This window comes from Microtus oregoni, unplaced genomic scaffold (genome assembly GCF_018167655.1).
Source record: "Microtus oregoni isolate MIOR12 unplaced genomic scaffold, Mior012 000055F_ref0000237, whole genome shotgun sequence".
In the NCBI taxonomy this organism is placed as follows: domain Eukaryota; kingdom Metazoa; phylum Chordata; class Mammalia; order Rodentia; family Cricetidae; genus Microtus; species Microtus oregoni.
Genome location: NW_024543831.1, coordinates 7,793,462 through 7,812,864, shown reverse-complemented (window position 1 = coordinate 7,812,864; position 19,403 = coordinate 7,793,462). Strand labels below are relative to the sequence as shown.

The 19,403-nt window shown below is 45.4% G+C and overlaps 2 protein-coding genes across 3 annotated transcripts in view; both read right to left on the bottom strand.

The window, feature by feature from the left end:
- Window positions 1-12,081, bottom strand: part of Alg9 (ALG9 alpha-1,2-mannosyltransferase) — a 58,336-nt gene extending 46,255 nt beyond the window's left edge. For both annotated transcript variants that reach the window (XR_005973087.1, XM_041638631.1), the window contains exons 1-4: window positions 11,876-12,081; window positions 10,921-11,056; window positions 8,712-8,846; window positions 3,112-3,182 (exon numbers count right to left, since the gene is read on the bottom strand). Coding sequence is in view for 1 of the 2 variants with exons in the window: in XM_041638631.1 (XP_041494565.1) it covers window positions 3,112-3,182; window positions 8,712-8,846; window positions 10,921-11,056; window positions 11,876-12,006 (473 nt within the window). In the remaining variant the exon portion in view is untranslated. The remainder of the gene's footprint in view (window positions 1-3,111; window positions 3,183-8,711; window positions 8,847-10,920; window positions 11,057-11,875) is intronic.
- Window positions 12,082-13,929: 1,848 nt separating this feature from the next.
- Fdxacb1 (ferredoxin-fold anticodon binding domain containing 1) lies at window positions 13,930-18,415 on the bottom strand. Its single transcript, XM_041638647.1, has 5 exons — window positions 18,144-18,415; window positions 17,789-17,945; window positions 16,200-16,403; window positions 15,827-15,985; window positions 13,930-15,364 (listed from the first exon to the last, which is right to left on the bottom strand). The coding sequence occupies exons 1-5, from the start codon at window positions 18,358-18,360 to the stop codon at window positions 14,191-14,193; spliced, it is 1,911 nt and encodes a 636-aa protein (XP_041494581.1). The 5' UTR covers window positions 18,361-18,415; the 3' UTR covers window positions 13,930-14,190.
- Between the last annotated feature and the right edge of the window lie 988 nt (window positions 18,416-19,403).

Below are 19,403 nucleotides of genomic sequence, written 5' to 3'. Positions count from 1 at the left end.
GCAGGGATTAGAGGGAGCCACCATTGCCCGGCTCAGGAGGTTATTTAAAAAAAAAAAAAAGACATAAAGATAAAAGGGGGATTTAATTACAGGCAGCTACTAGAGGAAATGGTAGGGCAGAATTAGAGTGGATATGCTCAAGAAATACTGTATACATACATGAAAGTGTCAAAGAATAAACTTTAAATATCTTAAAAACATAAATAAATGTTAATTCTCAGGGGGAAAAAAGACTAGAAAACAACATAAAAAGCCACGTAATTTACCCATGTCAATGTTTTTCAGACTTGGGAAACTACATCTGTCCTTCTACAACATTTAGATTATTTTGTTTTTTTCCAATTCCACAAATTAATGCCTTTTAGGTGTTGCTATTAAATTTTTTTCATTTTGTTTGTTTTTCAATACAGAGCTTCTCTACATGACAGCTCTGTCTGCCCTGGAACTCGCTCTGTAGGCCAGACTGGCCTCGAACTCATGCCTGTGTCTGCTTCCTGGATGCTGGACTGAAGGCGTGGGCCCTCAGACCCAGCACTGCTGTTGACTTGGTCAGTATTTGTCCATGTGTAGGCGTGGCTTCACTAGGGCTTATTTCATGTTTCTTCCTGAAAAGGTTTTGATCCTTCCAAAGTACATCTTTTACAAGTTCTTTCAGTAAGAACATATTAATAAAAATTTCTCTGTATAGGTGGGTTTTCTTTGTGTGTGTGTGGTTTTTGTTTTTGTTTTTTAATCACAGAGTTTCTATGTGTAACAGCCCTGGCTGTCCTGAAACTTGATTTGTAGACAAGGCTAACCTTGAACACACAAAGATTCTCCTGGTGTGTGCCACCACCACCCGGCTGCTTTTCTTTCTAACTGGAAATCTGTACTTACCTCTTGATCTTAAACTTAGTTCACTTTTGCAAGGCTGGCACTTGCCTGGGCATTCTTTATTTTGTTCTGCTGGGGATGACCCCAGGCCCCTGAGAGTATTCAAGCACTCCACCCCCCAGCCCACAGCCTGCTCTCTCGGAACTATGAAGTAAGGGCTTCCGTCTCTGGTCCTGCTCTCTCGGAACTATGAAGTAAGGGCTTCCGTCTCTGGTCCTGCTCTCTCGGAACTATGAAGTAAGGGCTTCCGTCTCTGGTCCTGCTCTCTCGGAACTATGAAGTAAGGGCTTCCGTCTCTGGTCCTGCTCTCTCGGAACTATGAAGTAAGGGCTTCCGTCTCTGGTCCTGCTCTCTCGGAACTATGAAGTAAGGGCTTCCGTCTCTGGTCCTGCTCTCTCGGAACTATGAAGTAAGGGCTTCCGTCTCTGGTCCTGCTCTTGCTGCCACTGGTCTCGCTGCTCAGAGCACCCTTACAGGGACTCCATGAACTCCTCCTCCAGTTTTAAGACTGGTTCTTTATCTCTGGTGTTTTACACAATTTCACTAAATTCTTTTTATATTCTTGGATTAAGATGCATGATTTACTGAATTTATGGATTACCAACCTTTCCCAATAGCTCTAAAAACTGTGAGCTACACTTCCCTGAATGTTGCCTCCTCCCGTTCTCTGTATCAGAGCTAGAAACCTTACACATTAACTTCCTCTCTATTCCTTTTTTATCTAACTTTATTCCTAGCAATTTCTTCAAATTTATCCTTCATTTTACTACTTTACTTATTAGCAATCTTAATCTGTCTAGACTATCTACTGAGTCTTAAATATCAAATTATATGAATGATATTACACACACATATGTTTATATGTGCATATATATAAAGTCAACATAAAATAACTACATTTTTGTCTCTATACGTTCTTACTATTTTTCACACCGGCCTGGTCATTTCTGGAGGTTCTTGTTTCTCTTCATGTTTTCAGTTCTCTCTTTCACTTCTCTACACACAGAAAATACTGTTTTCATTTTAATAATTCCTAATAAATGAAGATTTACAGGCCAACTTTTTTTTTTTTTTATTTTCGAGACAGGGTTTCTCCGTAGCTTTTGGTTCCTGTCCTGGAACTAGCTCTTGTACACCAGGCTGGCCTCCAACTCCCAGAGATCCGCCTGCCTCTGCCTCCCGAGTGCTGGGATTAAAGGCGTGCGCCACCACCGCCCGGCCTTACAGGCCAACTTTCTGATGACTGCGATTTCTGCTAGCTCTTCAATGTCTTGTCTCTTTTTGTGACTTCCCTGATCTGTGTGGTACTTTGGTGTGACTTCTTTATTCTGTTTCTCACGCCCTCCCAGGAACTAAACCCAGACCCTGTGCATATGAGGCACGCGCTCTGCTGCAAAGCCACTTTGCAGCCTGACTTCATCACCCTTTCTTGTGTATTAAGACTACAGTCCTAACAGAGTCCTGGTGATTTCCTGACATCTGGGTTAAGAGTCCAGTTCTCTAGGGAAATTTTTTATGTGATGCATGGGACGTCTACTAATCTAGGACAATTCACCATAAATCTCCATCATGGGTCTTAGGAGATGAGATGGTTGATTTGAATTCAGGCCCAAATCCACATGAAAACCAACTTATAGCTGCAATCCCCAGAGGGAGTACTGGTTTTATTTTTACCTCCAATCTTGTCAGAGTCAAGGACAAAAATTAATTTTACTCTGGCACATCTAGCAGTGGGAAAACTTCTAATAATGACCCTTAAGTCTGAGTACTTTCTTTTAATGTGTTAAGGCACTATTAAATTTAATGGGTTTTATGTGTTACATTTTTTAAAGGCAGCTATTTTATTGCTAGAATACTTAAATGCATAATGGATTCATTAATATTCGATCAACTGAGAGCTTGGTGTGAGGCCATGTACTGAGTGCAAACGAGAGCAGAGTCTTACACTGGGAAAAGTCTCCCATCGGCTCAGCTCTGGGGAAGAAGTGAATCAATCAATCCTTCACTTAGAACCAAAACTAAGGTTTCACTAAATCCTATGAAGATGAGCAAGACATGCACTACAAATTAAAATCAGGGACACTCCAAGGGAACGGCAGCTGGGGGCACTGCTCCTCAATTCCTCTGCAGACAAGAAGTCGCCCTTCAGCTGGAGGACCAGAGGAGAGTGCTCTCTGACAGCTGTCTGAGCTATAGCAGGGCCCCTGACGCTTTTGGATGCAAAGTTTTGATACTTACTTATAAAAGTAAAGTTCACAAATACAGCTCACAAAAGCCAGGAGACATCTCAAAAAGTAGAAGACAAGAATCTGAAAGAAAGCCAGAGTGAGAAAACAGAAGTCAGCAACAGGAGCCTAGACGCTTGTGAGGACAAAGTCCTCACTTGTCAATAAACTGTACTATAACTGGTACAATACTTCTGAAGAGAACCACACAAATTTTCATATCCCCAGACTCACTGCACCCACTTCTTTACTGTAGGAGGGGTGGGAGCCTCCATTCATAAAGGCATCTATTGTAAAAACTACCAAATATCCAATGATGCAGGCATACATCTGATCATGCTACTACATCTATTTCAGAGAGTATAAACACCGGGGGTTGCAAAGATGAAACCTGTGATACCTTGCTCATTTGTTGCTTACTCAACAAGTCCTCTCCTCCCTTACTCTCCCCATTTTTACTCCCTAAGATTGATTTAATTATTATACAGTGTTCTGCCTGCATGTTTGGCTGCAGGCCAGAAGAGGGCACCAGATCTCATGACAGATGGTTGTGAGACACCATGCATTTACTGGGAATTGAACTCAGGACCTCTGGAAGAGCACCCAGTGCTCTTAACCGCTGAGCCATCTCTCCAGCTCCTCTTCTCCTCTTTTAAGGGTCTTACACTGTAGCTCAGGCTATCCTGGAACTCACTATGGATCTCAGGATGACCTAAAACTTACAGGTATTCTCTTGCCTCAGCCTTCTGGATGCTGGACTGCAAATATGAGCCACCTCACTGGCTGTGAAGCACTTGTTCAACAGCCATAAAAATTTAAATACTGATTATTTACAAAATACATCAGCATTACAGTTATGGAAACCACATGCATATGAAAGACTGGAAAGATATACAGTGGTAAGAGGAGATGTGGCAGCCTACTGGGATTAAGGTGTTTAACTTCTATCTGTACTATGGATTAATCAATTCTATAATTAATTGCATAAGCTTAATAAAACAGCAATAAGGGTTGTAATGACTATCTCTTAAGATTTACTTATTTTTATTTTATGCGCATGTGTTTTGCCTGCACGTATGTCTATGAGCTACTTTCAGGTAGTGCTCCCAAGGAGATCAGAAGAGGGCATCAGACCCCTGGAGCTGCAGTTATAGATGGTTTCAACTGCTATGTGGGTGCTGAGAAGTGAACGCAGGTCCTCTGAAAGAGCACCCAGCACTTTTGAAGCCACTGAGCCACCTTTCCAGCCCCTTGATTAACTTTTAGATAGACTACAGAGCATACAGAGTATGTTAAGAGTGCTGAATCCTCACAGCACAACTCTGCTTCCTACTCAGCAGAATAACTGCAAGTAGCCAGCATGGAAACAGTGCCCATGCTTATCACTACAACCAACCAAATTCCCAAATGAGTTTTAGAAAGAGCCCATGAGAGTCAGATTCATTCATTAATAAGACACAAAAATCCTATACCACACGATAAGCAACTGTACAGATGTCACAGGGATAGATAATTTGAGATGAGTCTATGATAAGGACTCCTCACACTATGGAGTATTTGAAAGTCTAGGAGATCTGACACTTTCTTCTGGCCTGTAGACACCTGCGCTCTCATGCACACACACAGACATATACTGTTCAGCAGCAGGACAGTGATGCCATCAGCTCCCCTATCAGCACTGTAACTCAAAGTCCCAGTCAGTGCAAAAGGAAACAGAAATGAGGCCCAAGGGGCAGAATGAGAGAAAGAAAGCATATAGTTATGGTTTGTCCCTAAGAATTTGATTACTAGCAGCTTGGTCTCCAGGGCAAGTGACATTAAGATAATGAACTTACAAGAAGCAAGTCCTGGTAGACAGCAAGGAGGCTTAGTGGCTTCTGCTCACTGAACAGATTACTACTCTCTCAGCAGGGGCAGGTCCTCGTGGGGCTGCATTAGCTCCCTTGAGAGCAGGCAGCCACAGAGTGAGCATGCTGCTCCGCCTTTGCCTCAGGTATACACCTACTTTCTTTCTGCTTCTCCTTCAAATGATAAAGCCAGGGTACCCTTGCCAGAATGTTGACTCTATATTATTTCAATTCTCTGCTCTCTATGTACATCAGGCTGGCCTCAAAACTCACTGCAATCCACCCACGACTGCCTCCCAAGTGCTGGGATTAAAGCTATGCCACTACCCCCAGCTGTCTGTTCCCTTTATGACCTACCCAGCCTCGGGTACTTTACAATAGCAACATAAAATCGATAAGGACATAAACCCAAGTGAAAAACAACCCAGGAGATTCAGCTGACAAACCACTGGCATCAGCCTGGAAATTCACCGAGATATTCAGCATAAAGATCAAAATACAAACTCGATTACATTCCACCAGGATAAAAGGGGGTGGGATGGGGGAGACAATGACAGAAGTCTCGTAAGTGACAGGTAAAAAGAAAGCTAACAAGATAATGGAATAACTATTACTGTGGGATGAAGGAGGTCTTCATTTAGAAAGACCTAGGACCCTAAGGGAAGAACTGACTTGACTATATCACAGGTAAGGATTTCAGCCAAGAAGCTGGCACTTGAAACAAAATGAACCCACATCCAATGTCATGAAGGAACATGAATGTCTACAGACCAGAGGGAAAAAGAGGAAATCTAATAGCAGCTAGTTGAGGAGGCTCACATATTTTTTTCTTCCATTCTTTCTTATTTTTAAATAAATTTACTTATTTTACATCTCAGCCACAGTTTCCCCTCCTTTCTCTCCTCCCAGTCCCTCCCCCCCAATCCACTCCTCCTCTGTTTAGGAAAGCAAATAGACCTGGGCTGAATAAAAAGCAGGTTAGAAAGGTGTGGTGACACATACTTGAATCCTAGCACTGGGGAGGCAGAGATAGTCGCATCTTTGAGAGTTCAAGGCCAGCCTAGCCTAAGGAAACAAAAAGCCAAAGGGTTAAGGGCCAGGGAGCATGCCAGCAAGCAGCATTCCTCCGTGCTGCTGTTTAACTTCTTGTTTGAGCTCCTGCTCTGACTTCCTTTGATGAAGACTGTGATCTGAAGTATAAACCAAATAACCCCTTCCTGCCAAGTTGCTTTTAATCTGAATGCTCTTACCACAGCAACAGAGTGAACTGGAACATGAGCTGTTCACACCACATATGTAAGGTAAGCGACAGAAGAGGATGAAGTCTGGAAACATCAAGTTCTGTGTGTAGAAATGAAAATGTAGCACTGCAAGCTGCTGGTTCTCTACTGAGTCCTCCATCTTATTTTTCCTCTAACAAATTCAGACGCACAAGAAAGCCTAAAAAGCCAGAAATGAGATACTTGGCAGGAAAGGAAGACAGAGTGTCCTGCCACTTTCTGTGTGTGCTGTCTCTCTGATCACTGTGAAATGCAACTGTAACCACGACTCTCCTCAAAAGCTTTTCAACAAAAACAAACAAACAAACAAACCAAAACACCACTAGTATCTCCTAATAGATCCTATCAGATCTTACACAAAGCTGGCCTCTTCTTATTTCTCAGTCTCATTTAATCCTTCCCACCACGCTCCATAAATCAAACTAATTTATATGAGAAATAATCCTTAGACCCTCAGTTACAAAGACTGCTCCCAGGGCTAGAGAGATGGCTCAGCAGTTAGGAGTATGTGTTGCTAGTCCAGAGGACTGGCGTTCCAGTCCATGTCAGGCAGCTGAGCCACCTGCAGCTACAACTACAACTTTACGGGTTCTGACACCTCTGGACACCACATGCACACACACACACACACACACACACACACACAATGGGACATGGCTCCACAACTGGGAGTGCATGTTATACAAGCATGAAGAGCTGAACTCAAACTTGGTAGCCATGTGAAAGCCAGGCATGGATGGCCATGTGCTTTTGTAACCGCATCAGGAGGCAGAGACAGGCGGCTCCTAAGAGCTTACCGGTCATCTCCTAGGCAAAATGGAGAGTTTCAGGTTTAGTGAGAGGCCCTGTCTCAAGGGAATAAAGTGGAGAGCGATGGAGGAAGACAGCTGGTATCTCTTCTGGCCTCCGTGCTGTGCACAGGCACATGTGCTTACACAGGCCCCTCAGATCTGCAGACACACACACACACACACACACACACACGCTTCCACAGGCCCCTCAGATCTGCACGCACACACACACACACACACACACACACACACGTGCTTACACAGGCCCCTCAGATCTGCACACACACACACACACACACGTGCTTACACAGGCCCCTCAGATCTGCACACACACACACACACACACACACACATGTGCTTACACAGGCCCCTCAGATCTGCACACACACACACACACACACGTGCTTACACAGGCCCCTCAGATCTGCACACACACACGTGCTTGCACAGGCCCCTCAGATCTGCACACACACACACACATACACACACACGTGCTTACACAGGCCCCTCAGATCTGCACACACACACACACACACACACACACGTGCTTACACAGGCCCCTCAGATCTGCACACACACGTGCTTGCACAGGCCCCTCAGATCTGCACACACACACACACACACACACACGTGCTTACACAGGCCCCTCAGATCTGCGCACACACACACACACACACACACATGTGCTTACACAGGCCCCTCAGATCTGCACACACACACACACACACACACACACACGTGCTTACACAGGCCCCTCAGATCTGCACACACACACACACACACACACATGTGCTTACACAGGCCCCTCAGATCTGCACACACACACACACACACACACACACACGTGCTTACACAGGCCCCTCAGATCTGCACACACACACGTGCTTGCACAGGCCCCTCAGATCTGCACACACACACACACAACGTGCTTACAAAGGCCCCTCAGATCTGCAGACACACACACACACACACCTCTTCCCAAATTTGGCAAAAAACATAAGCCTAGATATTCAAGGAGTAAACAAACAAACAAAAAAAAAACACACCAAAACATGTACTGTCAAAATTTTTAACCCTAAGCCAATGCAGCTAACTCTTAAGCACCCTACTTAAATTAGACTCTCTTAATATGCTACCCCATCACGCCTTGTACTTTTCTCCCATAAATCTACATTTTGAATTATTTAATGTTTCTCTTCTCCCATGAACTGTAAGTTCCATGAAGGCAGACTCAGTTGGGTCACTGTTCTATCACTTAACATAATCTATACTACATAAAGGCTGCTCGATTAGTGTGTGTTGGATGGTGAGGCCGGGAGGTGGCTCAGCAGGTTGAAGGGCTTGTTGCACAAGTCTGACACCTGCGTGTGATCCAAGACATCTACAGTAGAAGGAGAGAACTGAATCCAAAAGACTGTCCTCTAACCTGCACACGGCTCGCACACCCGTAGTCTGACAGTCCAGGCCTACAGACACAGGAACTTGGGAAATGAGGGGGGAAAGCAGGAGTCCAAAAGTTCCAGACTAGTCTATGAAACACACCAAGACTCCTTCTCCAAGAAGAAAAACAAAAAGAAGAAGAGAAAAAGAAACAAATCAGCCTCTTAATCGTCAATGGGTTTTGTTCTCTTTTCAAAACTGCTCCCAGACTCGCCTGTTGACGGACGTGATTGCGATCAGGCTAGCCGCCCTTACCTTATTAGTCTGCAGAATCCGTGCATGAAATGCAGCTGGCCAGGCATGCAGCAACAGGTAAGCATACGAGCGAATGGCGTACACTGGGGAATACTCCCACGTCTGAAATCCCTTCCCATAGATGAGGTAGTGTGTCTGAAAGCAGAAACAGATGTGCTCAGGGCTGTACTAGCAGAGCCCCTCACGGGCTCACAGGTGAAGAGTCCCGTCAAAACTGTCAGACACAAAATGTTGAGAATTAACATTTGTAACTAATGAGCAAGAAAATAACCAAATGACCTCATATTTTTAAATTAAACTAAAAATTTTACTGTTTTTTCTTAAAATAGTGTTTAATGCCGGGCAGTGGTGGTGCAGGCCTTTAATCCCAGCAATTGGGAGGCAGAGACAGGTGGATCTTTGTGAGTTCGAGGCCAGCTTGGTCTACAAGAGCTAGTTCCAGGACAGCCAGAGCTGTTACATGAGAAATACTGCTTCAAAAAACAAAAAAATAAAAATAAAAAAAAAGTTTAACTTAAACAGAAAAACTCTAAGTCTTTTGTTTTCCTTACATACACCAAGTAAGCATCTTCCCTCTGGTTTTTGATACAAATGTGTTTAGGTAAAGGTACTTCCAAATTTTTTATACTAGAAAGTAAACAAACAATACATAAACATATAAATCAGAAATATTATGCATGCACTATTAGTAACACGCACACACAAAACAACAACAAAGAAACCTGTGGAGTCAGATTCTCTATTGGTCAAGTACACCTGAACATGAGGTGTCCTGGAATGGATGAGAGTCTGTGTCAGTCTATTGGAGGAAATAGATTTCCCTCTCAGCAAGTCTAAATGACAGTTTAGTTGTTAGTCTTTACCCTAGTGACTAGGTTTTCATTCATTCACTCATTTGTCTTAAAAATATAAAAAAAATATATAATAAAACAAAAACTACCCCATCGAAAGTTGGACAGGACAAACCAACAGAAGGATACTCACACTTCCATATAGCAATTCATCATCAAAAACAATGTGGGCAGGAACTCACACAGGGCAGGAACCTGGAGACAGGGGCTGATGATGCAGAGGCCACGGAGGGGTGCTGCTTACTGGCTTGCTCTCCATGGTTTGCTCAGCCTGCTTTCTTATAGCCCCCAGAACCACCAGTGCAGGGATGGCAGCACCTACAAAGGGCTGGGCCCTCTCCATCAACCACTAATTAAGAAAATGTCCTAGAGGCCTGCCTATATCCCAGTTTTATGGAGGCATTTTCTCAACGGAGGATCCATCCTTTTCTAATGACTCTTGCTTGTGTCAAGCTGACAAAAAACAAGCCCCCACAATTATTTTGGCAAATATCAGAAGAAATAAATGTAAAAAGTTGGAAGAATATAGTTTTCCTCTAAGAAGTGGGATCTGGACAGGATGAGAATGGATAACTGTACTTTACTCAAGTTTTGTAGTAACTGTTAGCTTTAAAACCTGGATCTACAAGTATTACTTAGACTTATAAACCATTTAAAAGATTATTAAGTCTTACCTTTGAGTATGTCAGCTAAAGGCCACAGGCTTCAACAGTAACTAAACCAACAGTTTGGACTATTTTAAAAGACCTGTTTTATTTATGTATGAGTGCATGCATGTACCTGTGTGCTATGTGTACCAGAAGAGGGCATGAGATCAAAGATCAGATCTGATCAGATATCAGAGAATAATTGATTGATTGAGACGGGGTCTCTTTAGGTAGCCCCCCTGCTGTCCTGGAATTTGCTCTGGAGACAAGACTGGCCTTTAACTCATAAGAGATCCTCCTGCCTCAGTTTCCAGAGCGCTGTGATTAAAGGCATGCACCACCATACTGCTGTCATGATTTGGAGCTGGATTCACCTAAATTTGAACTGCTGGAATTTGAACTATAATTCTCATGACTGAGCAAGTGCTCTTAACCACGGAGCCACTCTCTAGCCCCAAATCAATAGATTTTAGGCTATAAAAGTGAAGATAGTTTATTTTAGTATTTTCACACTTGCATTTTACTTGTTTGTTAATTAGTCCTAAGTACCAAATCAAGATCACAAGCCAAATCCCAGAACTGAAGGCTAAGGATGTAGTCTAGTGGTAAAGCATTTGTCCAGCACCCCCAAGACCATGGGTTAGATCCCTAGGACTGCAGAAACTAAAAACAACCAAACACACAAAAACAACAGCTAAAGAGATCACCTACTGGTTCCCAGTAGTTGAATGTTTCATCACAGTCAGAGATGTTGCTGAGGAGAGCGGCACACAATCTTGCTGAGAGCAGACACTTGAAAGCAGTGGATCCTTCAGGAGCCCAGACTTGCCCAGCTTTATTTCCAGACCTGCCCGGAAGGAAAAGCAAAACCATTAGTGTATCGGGAAGCCTGCTAGCAAGATTAAAGGCAGACAGAAAATTTAGACAAGAATGGCTAAAGGCGCCAATGCAATAAACCATTCACCTAAAAGAAGGGCTTGTCATGCATTTTCCTTTTTTTTTTTTTTAAAGGCGTGCGCCACCACCTACCGGCTTGTCACGCGTTTTCAATCCCACCTTCCACTTCCTGCTATTGGGGAATACACTACTTCATACACCTTGGCCTATTTCACCTGCAACACTCCCTTTCCCCTCAAGCCAATTAATTGCTCACTTGAAGGCCACAATGCTCCCTCCCCATTTCTTAACGTCATCCCTCGTTAAGCCTATCTATCGCCCCCTCCTTTAAACGAATAGAGGCCTCTAATACAAAGTGCAGGTGCAGCAGACAGTTCCTTTACTACATCCCTGACCTGTATACAGGCTACAGGCTTGCTGGTGTTTTTGAGGGTTGCAGGCCCGCAGAAGGGGAGAAAACAGCAAACGGGCTACTGGGAGAATCGAGCGGGAGGCAGCGCGGTCTAAAAGGTGTACACTCTCCAGCCCGCAGCTCCCACAGAGGCTCGGCTAACTATACCAGCAGGAAGCCTGCTCAGTGTGGGCCTGAACCTGAAGCATCGCAGACCCTCGCTCCAACAATGCAGGGACCTGCGGACGGGCGAGGATCTACCCGAACCCGGACACCCCCAAGAGGGGCAGGAGGAGGTGGCCAGGCGAACCCGGCTCGCTGCGGAGACCCCCGGCCGCCCGACCTCCCGCCCGCCACGCCCTCCGGCCGCACACGCACTCCGGCCGCTGTTCCGCGCCGCCCGCCTCCCGGCTGCCCAGCAGCTCCCGCAGCTTCTCCGCCGCCGGGCCTGTGTCCCCGCCGCCGCCGCCGCCGCCTTTGAGGCGCTGCCGGGCCCTTCGGCTCGCCATGCCAAGCGTCGGAGAAAGGGCAGAACTCCGCACGCTAAGACTTCGGCGAGAGCGCAGACATTGCTTGGCTAGGAAACGGTGTCCGCCGAGGGACAAAAAGCCTTGACATGCGCAGAAAAGACTAAAATACTGTGTCACTGGACCAATTGGGGCGAAGGCGCGGATCAGCAGCCTGGGCTAGCCCTCCCACTTCTAACGCCGGGTGTTTCTCCCCATTTCTCAACACACCACACTTGCCAATGCTATAAAGTGTTCCGTTAAAGGGCACCGCACACCTTGCTATGTCTTGTTGAGAGGAATGGAGGCAGCCAATAACTCCGGAGAGACAAACCCGTAAGGCCAGAATTTTGAGAAGTGAGTCCAAGGAAGTCCTACGCAAAATATTCAACCAGGCATTTGTCAGTGGCGTTGCTACTACAGCGCAGCGGTAGGCACTTCACAGACGTGGTTTTAATTCTCTCAGCCACCTTGCTTTTACTGATAAAGCCAAGCTCCAAAGTTGCTTGGCTATAAATGGAAATATATTCCAATTGAGGACCTAGTACAAACATACTATTCTCGCTACATCAACAAAAGCCCTTTTTAGGAGAGTTTTGTTGTTTTTAAAGGAGTCTAGGGGTCCTGACTTCTTGGTTTCAGAGGTATTTATTTACAAAGACACTTGTAAATAAGGAGGGAAGGAAAGGGAGGGAGGGAGAGAGAGAGGGAGGGAGGGGGAGGAGAGAGAGAGAGAGAGAGAGAGAGAGAGAAACCGAAAAAGAAGTTGGCCGGTGATGGCACATGCCTTTAATCGCAGCTCTCCGGAGGCAGAGCCAGAGGTATCTCTGTGAGTTGAAACCAGCTTGGTCTACAGACCAAGTTTCAGGACTGCCAGGGCTATTACACAGAGAAACCCTGTCTTGAAAATCCAAATAAGAATAATAAAAATAGAGGTTGATCCTATGGATCAGTTCCCATACACAGTCATTAGTTACCAAGCCCTAACATCCAGCTTCAGTAGAACTCATATGTACCCCATTCCTTTCCTGAAAAGGGAAGTAAGGCAGACAGACCCAAATGACAAGCCCAGCTCTGAGACTTGAGTTACATGAATTCGACAGTCAATGATAGAAGCAGCAGTGTAAGGGATGATCGAGCCCACATGTGTAACACACGCAGTGAGACTCATAAACTCCGTGAGATGATACAGAGGAACTGAGAGTGTGGGAAATATATTTACAAAACGTGTGGTGAGACATCCAGACTACAGCCTCTTCAGCAAAAGCACAGTGAAGTACATATGCTTGTTTTGTTTGTGCTTCAATCATTACTCAGGATCAAAAAACTGAACTACAAGGTCACCAGTCACATTAGTCTGTAAGGGTATTTTTGTTTGTTTTTAGTTTAGCTTGGTTTGGTTCTTAGGAAAAGGACCTCACTATATAGCCTGGGCTGGCCTCAAACACAGACCTCTGCCTGCCTCTGCCTTTTGAGGACTAGGCTCAGCAGAACGAAGCACCAGCACCACCAGCACCACCACCATCAGCACCAGCACCACCACCATCAGCACCAGCACCACCACCATCAGCACCACCACCATCACCACCACCACCATCAGCACCAGCACCATCAGCACCAGCACCACCACCATCAGCACCACCACCATCAGCACCAGCACCACCACCATCAGCACCACCACCATCAGCACCAGCACCACCACCATCAGCACCACCACCATCAGCACCAGCACCACCACCATCAGCACCACCACCACCACCATCAGCACCACCACCATCAGCATCACCACCATCAGCACCAGCACCATCACCATCAGCACCAGCACCACTACCATCAGCACCACCACCATCAGCACCAGCACCATCAGCACCAGCACCACCACCATCAGCACCACCACCATCAGCACCAGCACCACCACTTCCACCACCTCCACCAGGACCAGTACCATCACCACCACCACTACACCTAGCCAGGCTGTAGGTTTAAATGATGTTCACAGACATCTTTAGGGTTCATGAACACTACTTTGGTCACACACACACACAAATCTTACATACAACACATACCAAAAAACAAAAACAACAAAAATCCACAGATTCCAGAAAGGAGCAACAGCTTCAAGTTGTTCTTTTCCAACCACATACAACATACGGTGAGGGTCCCTGCTGTAGAAAGGACCTTACTAAGCTATCGAAGCGAAACATGGAGCTGTCTTTGAATCTCTTTTCTGAACCGGGACTGCATTGCTGCTGCCAGCTGTGGGCTGAGCGCCCTGTCACAAGCCTGATAGATCAATCTATAGCAGAGGCTGACCTGTTCAGTCTCCGGATGCTGAAAACGGCCAAGGAACTGTATGGAGATAACAGTGTCCTGGGACACTGCTCGGGCCACGGTGTGGAACTCTAGGTCAGCAAATCCTTTCTTCTTGTCTAACCAAAAACTAATATCATGCACGTAGCGTGGAGGATACAGGGAATAGCTTTTAAAGCGCTCTGTTTTTCCAGGGGCAAATCTTTTCAGGAAACGGTTATCAAAAGTCCACAACAGTCTCCAATCGGAAATATCATAAACAAGCATGGCTAACAAGTCCAAGTTTAGAGAAACACACACAAAACACTGTTGTTTATGTGAAACAATTATAGATGTGACCACAGTCCCAATAATCAGATTCTCAGTACAATCTGGGCCAAAATGAAGAGATTTCACATGAATTACATAATCCTTTCCATTTGGTTGAAGGACAAATTCCACTGAAGGGCTCAAACTGGAGCCCTCCAGCAACGTCTGAGTCAGAAGATTATCTAGAATATCCTTCAGGTGATCCAGCAGTGATGCCAGGCGGCTATCCTTCTCGTTTTTATTTAACCCAAGGATAAGCAAAGTCTCATGAAATGCTGGCATTGTGAACGGTGAAATATGGCACTTCCGATAGACAGGCCCACTGAGGATGTGCAGGGGCCCTGGGAGGAAGTCTGGTGACTGGATGACAGCTTCAGCGTGAACTAGAAGAGAAGGTCTAAGACAGAGCTTAGCCTGTTCACAGAGACCCTCCTGAGCTGCTCTGCAGTCATCCCGCCCAGGACTCTTGGGAAGGGCACATTCTGAAAACAATAGGAGAACGTCTTCCATTTCCTGTGTTATTTCAGCAGTCAGGGACTCAGAATAAGAGTTATCTTCACAGAGACTAATCCAAAAGGCAGACGGGTCGCAGGTCCCAGGAGGGAGGATACTGGTGCCTCCCTGTGACAATAAAGGGAAGGAACACTTCAGTCTTCTTAAAGGAAAGTGTTTGCTCAATTCAGCAATGAGCTTCTCGTTGATGGTTCTGATAGGATGACAGGAAGATGCTTCAAGGAACCGCCTGTTTAAACACACAAAATAATTTTTCACTTATAATAACAGTTATAATTGCTGGAATTAAAATCATTTGTTCTTATGTAGAATGCAATCATCCTTAAACCAATCCTGAAAATAACTCATTTGTCATATAGTGAAATAGCATATACTTTTTTTGAGATAGCATGTACATCTTTTGGTTTGGTTTGGGGCTTTTTATCTATTTATATTTTATTTATTTATTTATTTATTTTCAGGGATGGGAGCCAATTCTGGCCTGGTGCATGCTAGGCAAGCTACTCCCAGGCCTGGAGAGTTAGCATATGGTCTAGACGTCTGCCACCAGCCCTACACTCTATCAGCCTGGCAAGCAACCATGGCACCATCGTTAACAGTTCATGTATCATCCACTCAAAAGGTGGTGACCATTAACACGATCATGGCACAAGTAGGGACAGAAATGATTTCCAGCAAAATAAAAGATTACCTGTTCAACTTTCCTGCAAGTGCCTCTGGCTCTGTAAAGGAAAGCCACTGGTCTTCCAGTTTGACCCTGAATGTTCTGGGCTGAGAGCCTTCGAAGGGAGAGCTCTGGGTGAAGATATGGTTCAAAGCGCCTTCCACGTGAAATGACTTAGCCTGACTCCTGCCAAATAAATGAACAAACAGCTTCTTTAAATTAAATATTATTTATTTACATTTTAGTTAAAATTAAACATATGCGTATAAGTGTGTGTGTGTGTGAAAAGTATTCTTGAAACTAAATCAGGAAATTAGAAAGAAAAAAGTCTGCTTTTGATTTTTTTTTAATGACTTTATGCAAGAGATGGAAGAAGGTTTAGGACTACGGTATTACTTACCTATACCCAGTGCACTTGTATCCTGGCACGGCCTCACAGCTGAAGGGATGCACATCGCTTAAAATGAACCCTCCCAGGGCTGCCATGGCAACCACTTGCCAACTGTTGTGCCACTCTCTCTGAGGCTCATCGGCAGGAGTTCCACCTTGTCCTCTACACAGGGCCACGTGGACTTCCCCTTCCTTCGCAAGAACATCAGCACAGCTTATAGAGGACAAACACCAGAAATGTATCAGAAACCACCAAAGGAATCAGCAATGTGCACATGGGTTAGCTCTGAAATAATTAAAATTCACCTTACTTGCAGAGGTCTATCTTTGCATTTGTGTTGCTTTCCTGTATGTCACAGAAACATCAGTGTCCAGAAGGCTCCCACAGATAATTCACTCTGCGTTGTTTCTCCCCATTAGGAAAACCTCTTATAGTTGAGGGCTGGGTTGAGCACTACATCACCGTGCATAAGGCCCTGGCTTTGATAATCACCATGCACACACATCTATACTTCAACTGCCGAATTTGAAACGCCGCCTTTGCTAAAGGTTTCTCAGACCTATAGGCCAGTGGAGCCTCCAACACCGTCAGTGCAGTGTACTGGTGTAAAGCACTATGGTAAAGCCATAATCATTGTAAGAAGCAGCTACTACAGTAGCCCCAGTTCATAGGTGCAGAAAAAGAAGTAGGTGATGCCTAAACTTACCTACAGTTTTAGTTAGTAAGGGGTGAGCCAGCACTTGAACCCAGGCCATGTGGCTCTTAAATCCATGCTCTTCGTCATCAAACTATACTGGCTCTTACTATTTTTCATTTAAAGACATTCTGGGGGTGAGCTGGAGAGAGGATCTGGCAGCTTAAGAGCACTGGTTGTTCAGAGCTCAATTGCCAGCACTCATGATAGCAACACCTATCAGTAACTCCAGTCCCGGGGACCCAATGCCCTCTCTGGCCTCCCTGAGAATCAGGCACACTCATGATGCATAGACAAACATGCCCACAAAGCACCTTTATATATACATTTATTTTATTTTGGTTTTTCGAGACAGGGTTTCTCTGTAGCTTTGGAGCCTGTCCTGGAACAAGCTCTTGTAGCCCCGAACTCACAGAGATCCACCTGTCTCTGCCTCCCGAGTGCTGGGATTAAAGGTGTGTGCCACCACCACCCCGCTAAAATATTTTTTAAACAAACAATTTGGAGCGATCAAGATGGACCAGTGGGTAATGATACTTGCCACCAAGCATGACAGCCTAAATTCTATCCCCCGGATTCACAGTGGAAGGAGAACCGACTCCTTTAAGATGTCGTCGGACCTCCACACCCGTACATTACACACATACAGACAGACACTAATTAAATTTTTAAAAATAATTTTGTCTTTTTCCTCCTAAGGCCGATTTGAGCTTTTACATCTAGGGTTATATGACCCACTTTAAGACAAGATTGTGGTTTCCTCTGGGTTTTCCTTCCTTCCACGTATATCCTAGCAATTTAAACACGTGTCTTGTCTTATGTCCCCAACTACAAAGTTTGTGTGTGGTAACTTGGTTATGGACATCTGGAAACATTTCGCATCCGAGGACTCGTCTTTCCTTACCTCTGGAAAAACTTGGCAAGCAATTCCCTGTTCTTAGCTACTCCCGCTTTTCGTCCACAGTGCGGAAAGTTGAAATAAATTCGATCAAAGTCTCTGTCGTGTGCCTGCAAGGTATATGCCAGCTGGGTGCAATCCACACCAAAACGAACTTCGATACCTGGCAAAGAAAGTTGAAATGCAAACCAAAAGACATCTTAAGATCTGTAACCCAGACAAACACAGAACCCCAATCCAGCCCAGGCATGGGCACGCAGCACTTTCACGTGAGCGCCTCCAGGAGGCGCACTCACACTCCCCAAGCAAGCCACACCCCCACGCCCTGGGCGGGGCCTGGCGGAGGGGTGGGACCCGCTACCTCGCTCGCGCAGGCGTTGTAGGTTCTCCTGGGTCACCGGATCCCCGTTCAGATCGTCCGGGTGTTGGAGGCAGGTAGCGGTAACACTGACGCCGGGATCCAGGGTGTCGATTAGAGACGCGGTGAAGGAGAAATTCCCTTCCCCTACCAACAGGAGGCGCCGAGGAACCATGGTCTCCTCTGGCTCCCTGCCGGCGCTCTCTGGAGCGCAGCACATTTTGCGTCACTTCCTTCGCATCGGCCTCGGCTCTCCCCCCTCCTCCCTTCTCCGCCCGGCACTAGTTAATGACGCATCAACAGCGTGTGGTTGTTTAAACAGTGCCAATACCAGACAGCAGCAAGCCTCAGAGAGCAATGGAGCTATCGGCCTTGCCCCATCACCTTCGTGCACCTCGGAAGGCTCGTTTGCATTTCAGTACTGGGACTGACCTGAGGGTTTTCGTCACACCCGCTTGAGGTCACAAACAGCCAGTCTCTGAGGGGCGAGGTGAATCCTGAGTGTTTCAGCGGCACAGGATTTTTTTTGTACCTGCACCATCTCCTGAATGACTAGCTCCTGGTCTCTCAGCTGCTGCTCAACATTTCTCGAGGTGCTTGTATATCCTATTTCCAAGAAAAACAAAAAACACATTGAGTGTCTGTTTTGTTCCAGGGCACTGTGAGAGCAAGTTAAGTATTTGGGTGTACTAGAAGTGGCCTGTCTACTGTCCACTGTCTGATAACAAATGCACACCGCAAAAGAGACAACTCTAATACAATGGTGTGTGGACCCACGATGAGTGAAGGCATTCAGATCCCTACTGAAGCACACAAAGGGGGAACACTACCAAGTTGGGGAAAGGAGGAATAGATTCCCTGTGCCTGTAAGCCTGTGTTGAAAGCTAATGGGAGGCGGGGGCGGGTGTTCACTGCTTCTAAGTGAAAAGGATTAGAGTCAGAAGAAGCAATGTTTACAAAAGCATAATAAAAAAAAACAGCGGTTACATTTGATTGTTCAAACACGGTAGGAGCATGTGTAACAGGTGACACTGACGAGTTCAAAGCTGGCCAGGTCATATGGAGTGTTGGAACCATAACAGCCTAAACCTTATTCTGAGAATATAGAAAGCCACTAGAAATCCAGTGTGTCAGACAGCAGGAGGCTCATAAAGAACTTGAAGAGGTCTCAGAATGTGAAATGAAAACTTTTATAACACCGAGCTTGATGAAGTTAATTTATAGATTCGACTAGGGCTTGTTGTTCTTGGCAATCTGCCTGAT

Coding starts and splice junctions, on each gene's coding strand:
- Fdxacb1 (XM_041638647.1), bottom strand. CDS start 18,360: ATGTGCTGCGCTCCAGAGAGCGCCGGCAGGGAGCCAGAGGAGACCATG. Junction 17,946..18,143: donor ACAACGCCTGCGCGAGCGAG/GTAGCGGGTCCC, acceptor TTTCTTTGCCAG/GTATCGAAGTTCGTTTTGGT. Junction 16,404..17,788: donor CTTGCCAAGTTTTTCCAGAG/GTAAGGAAAGAC, acceptor GTCCTCTATAAG/CTGTGCTGATGTTCTTGCGA.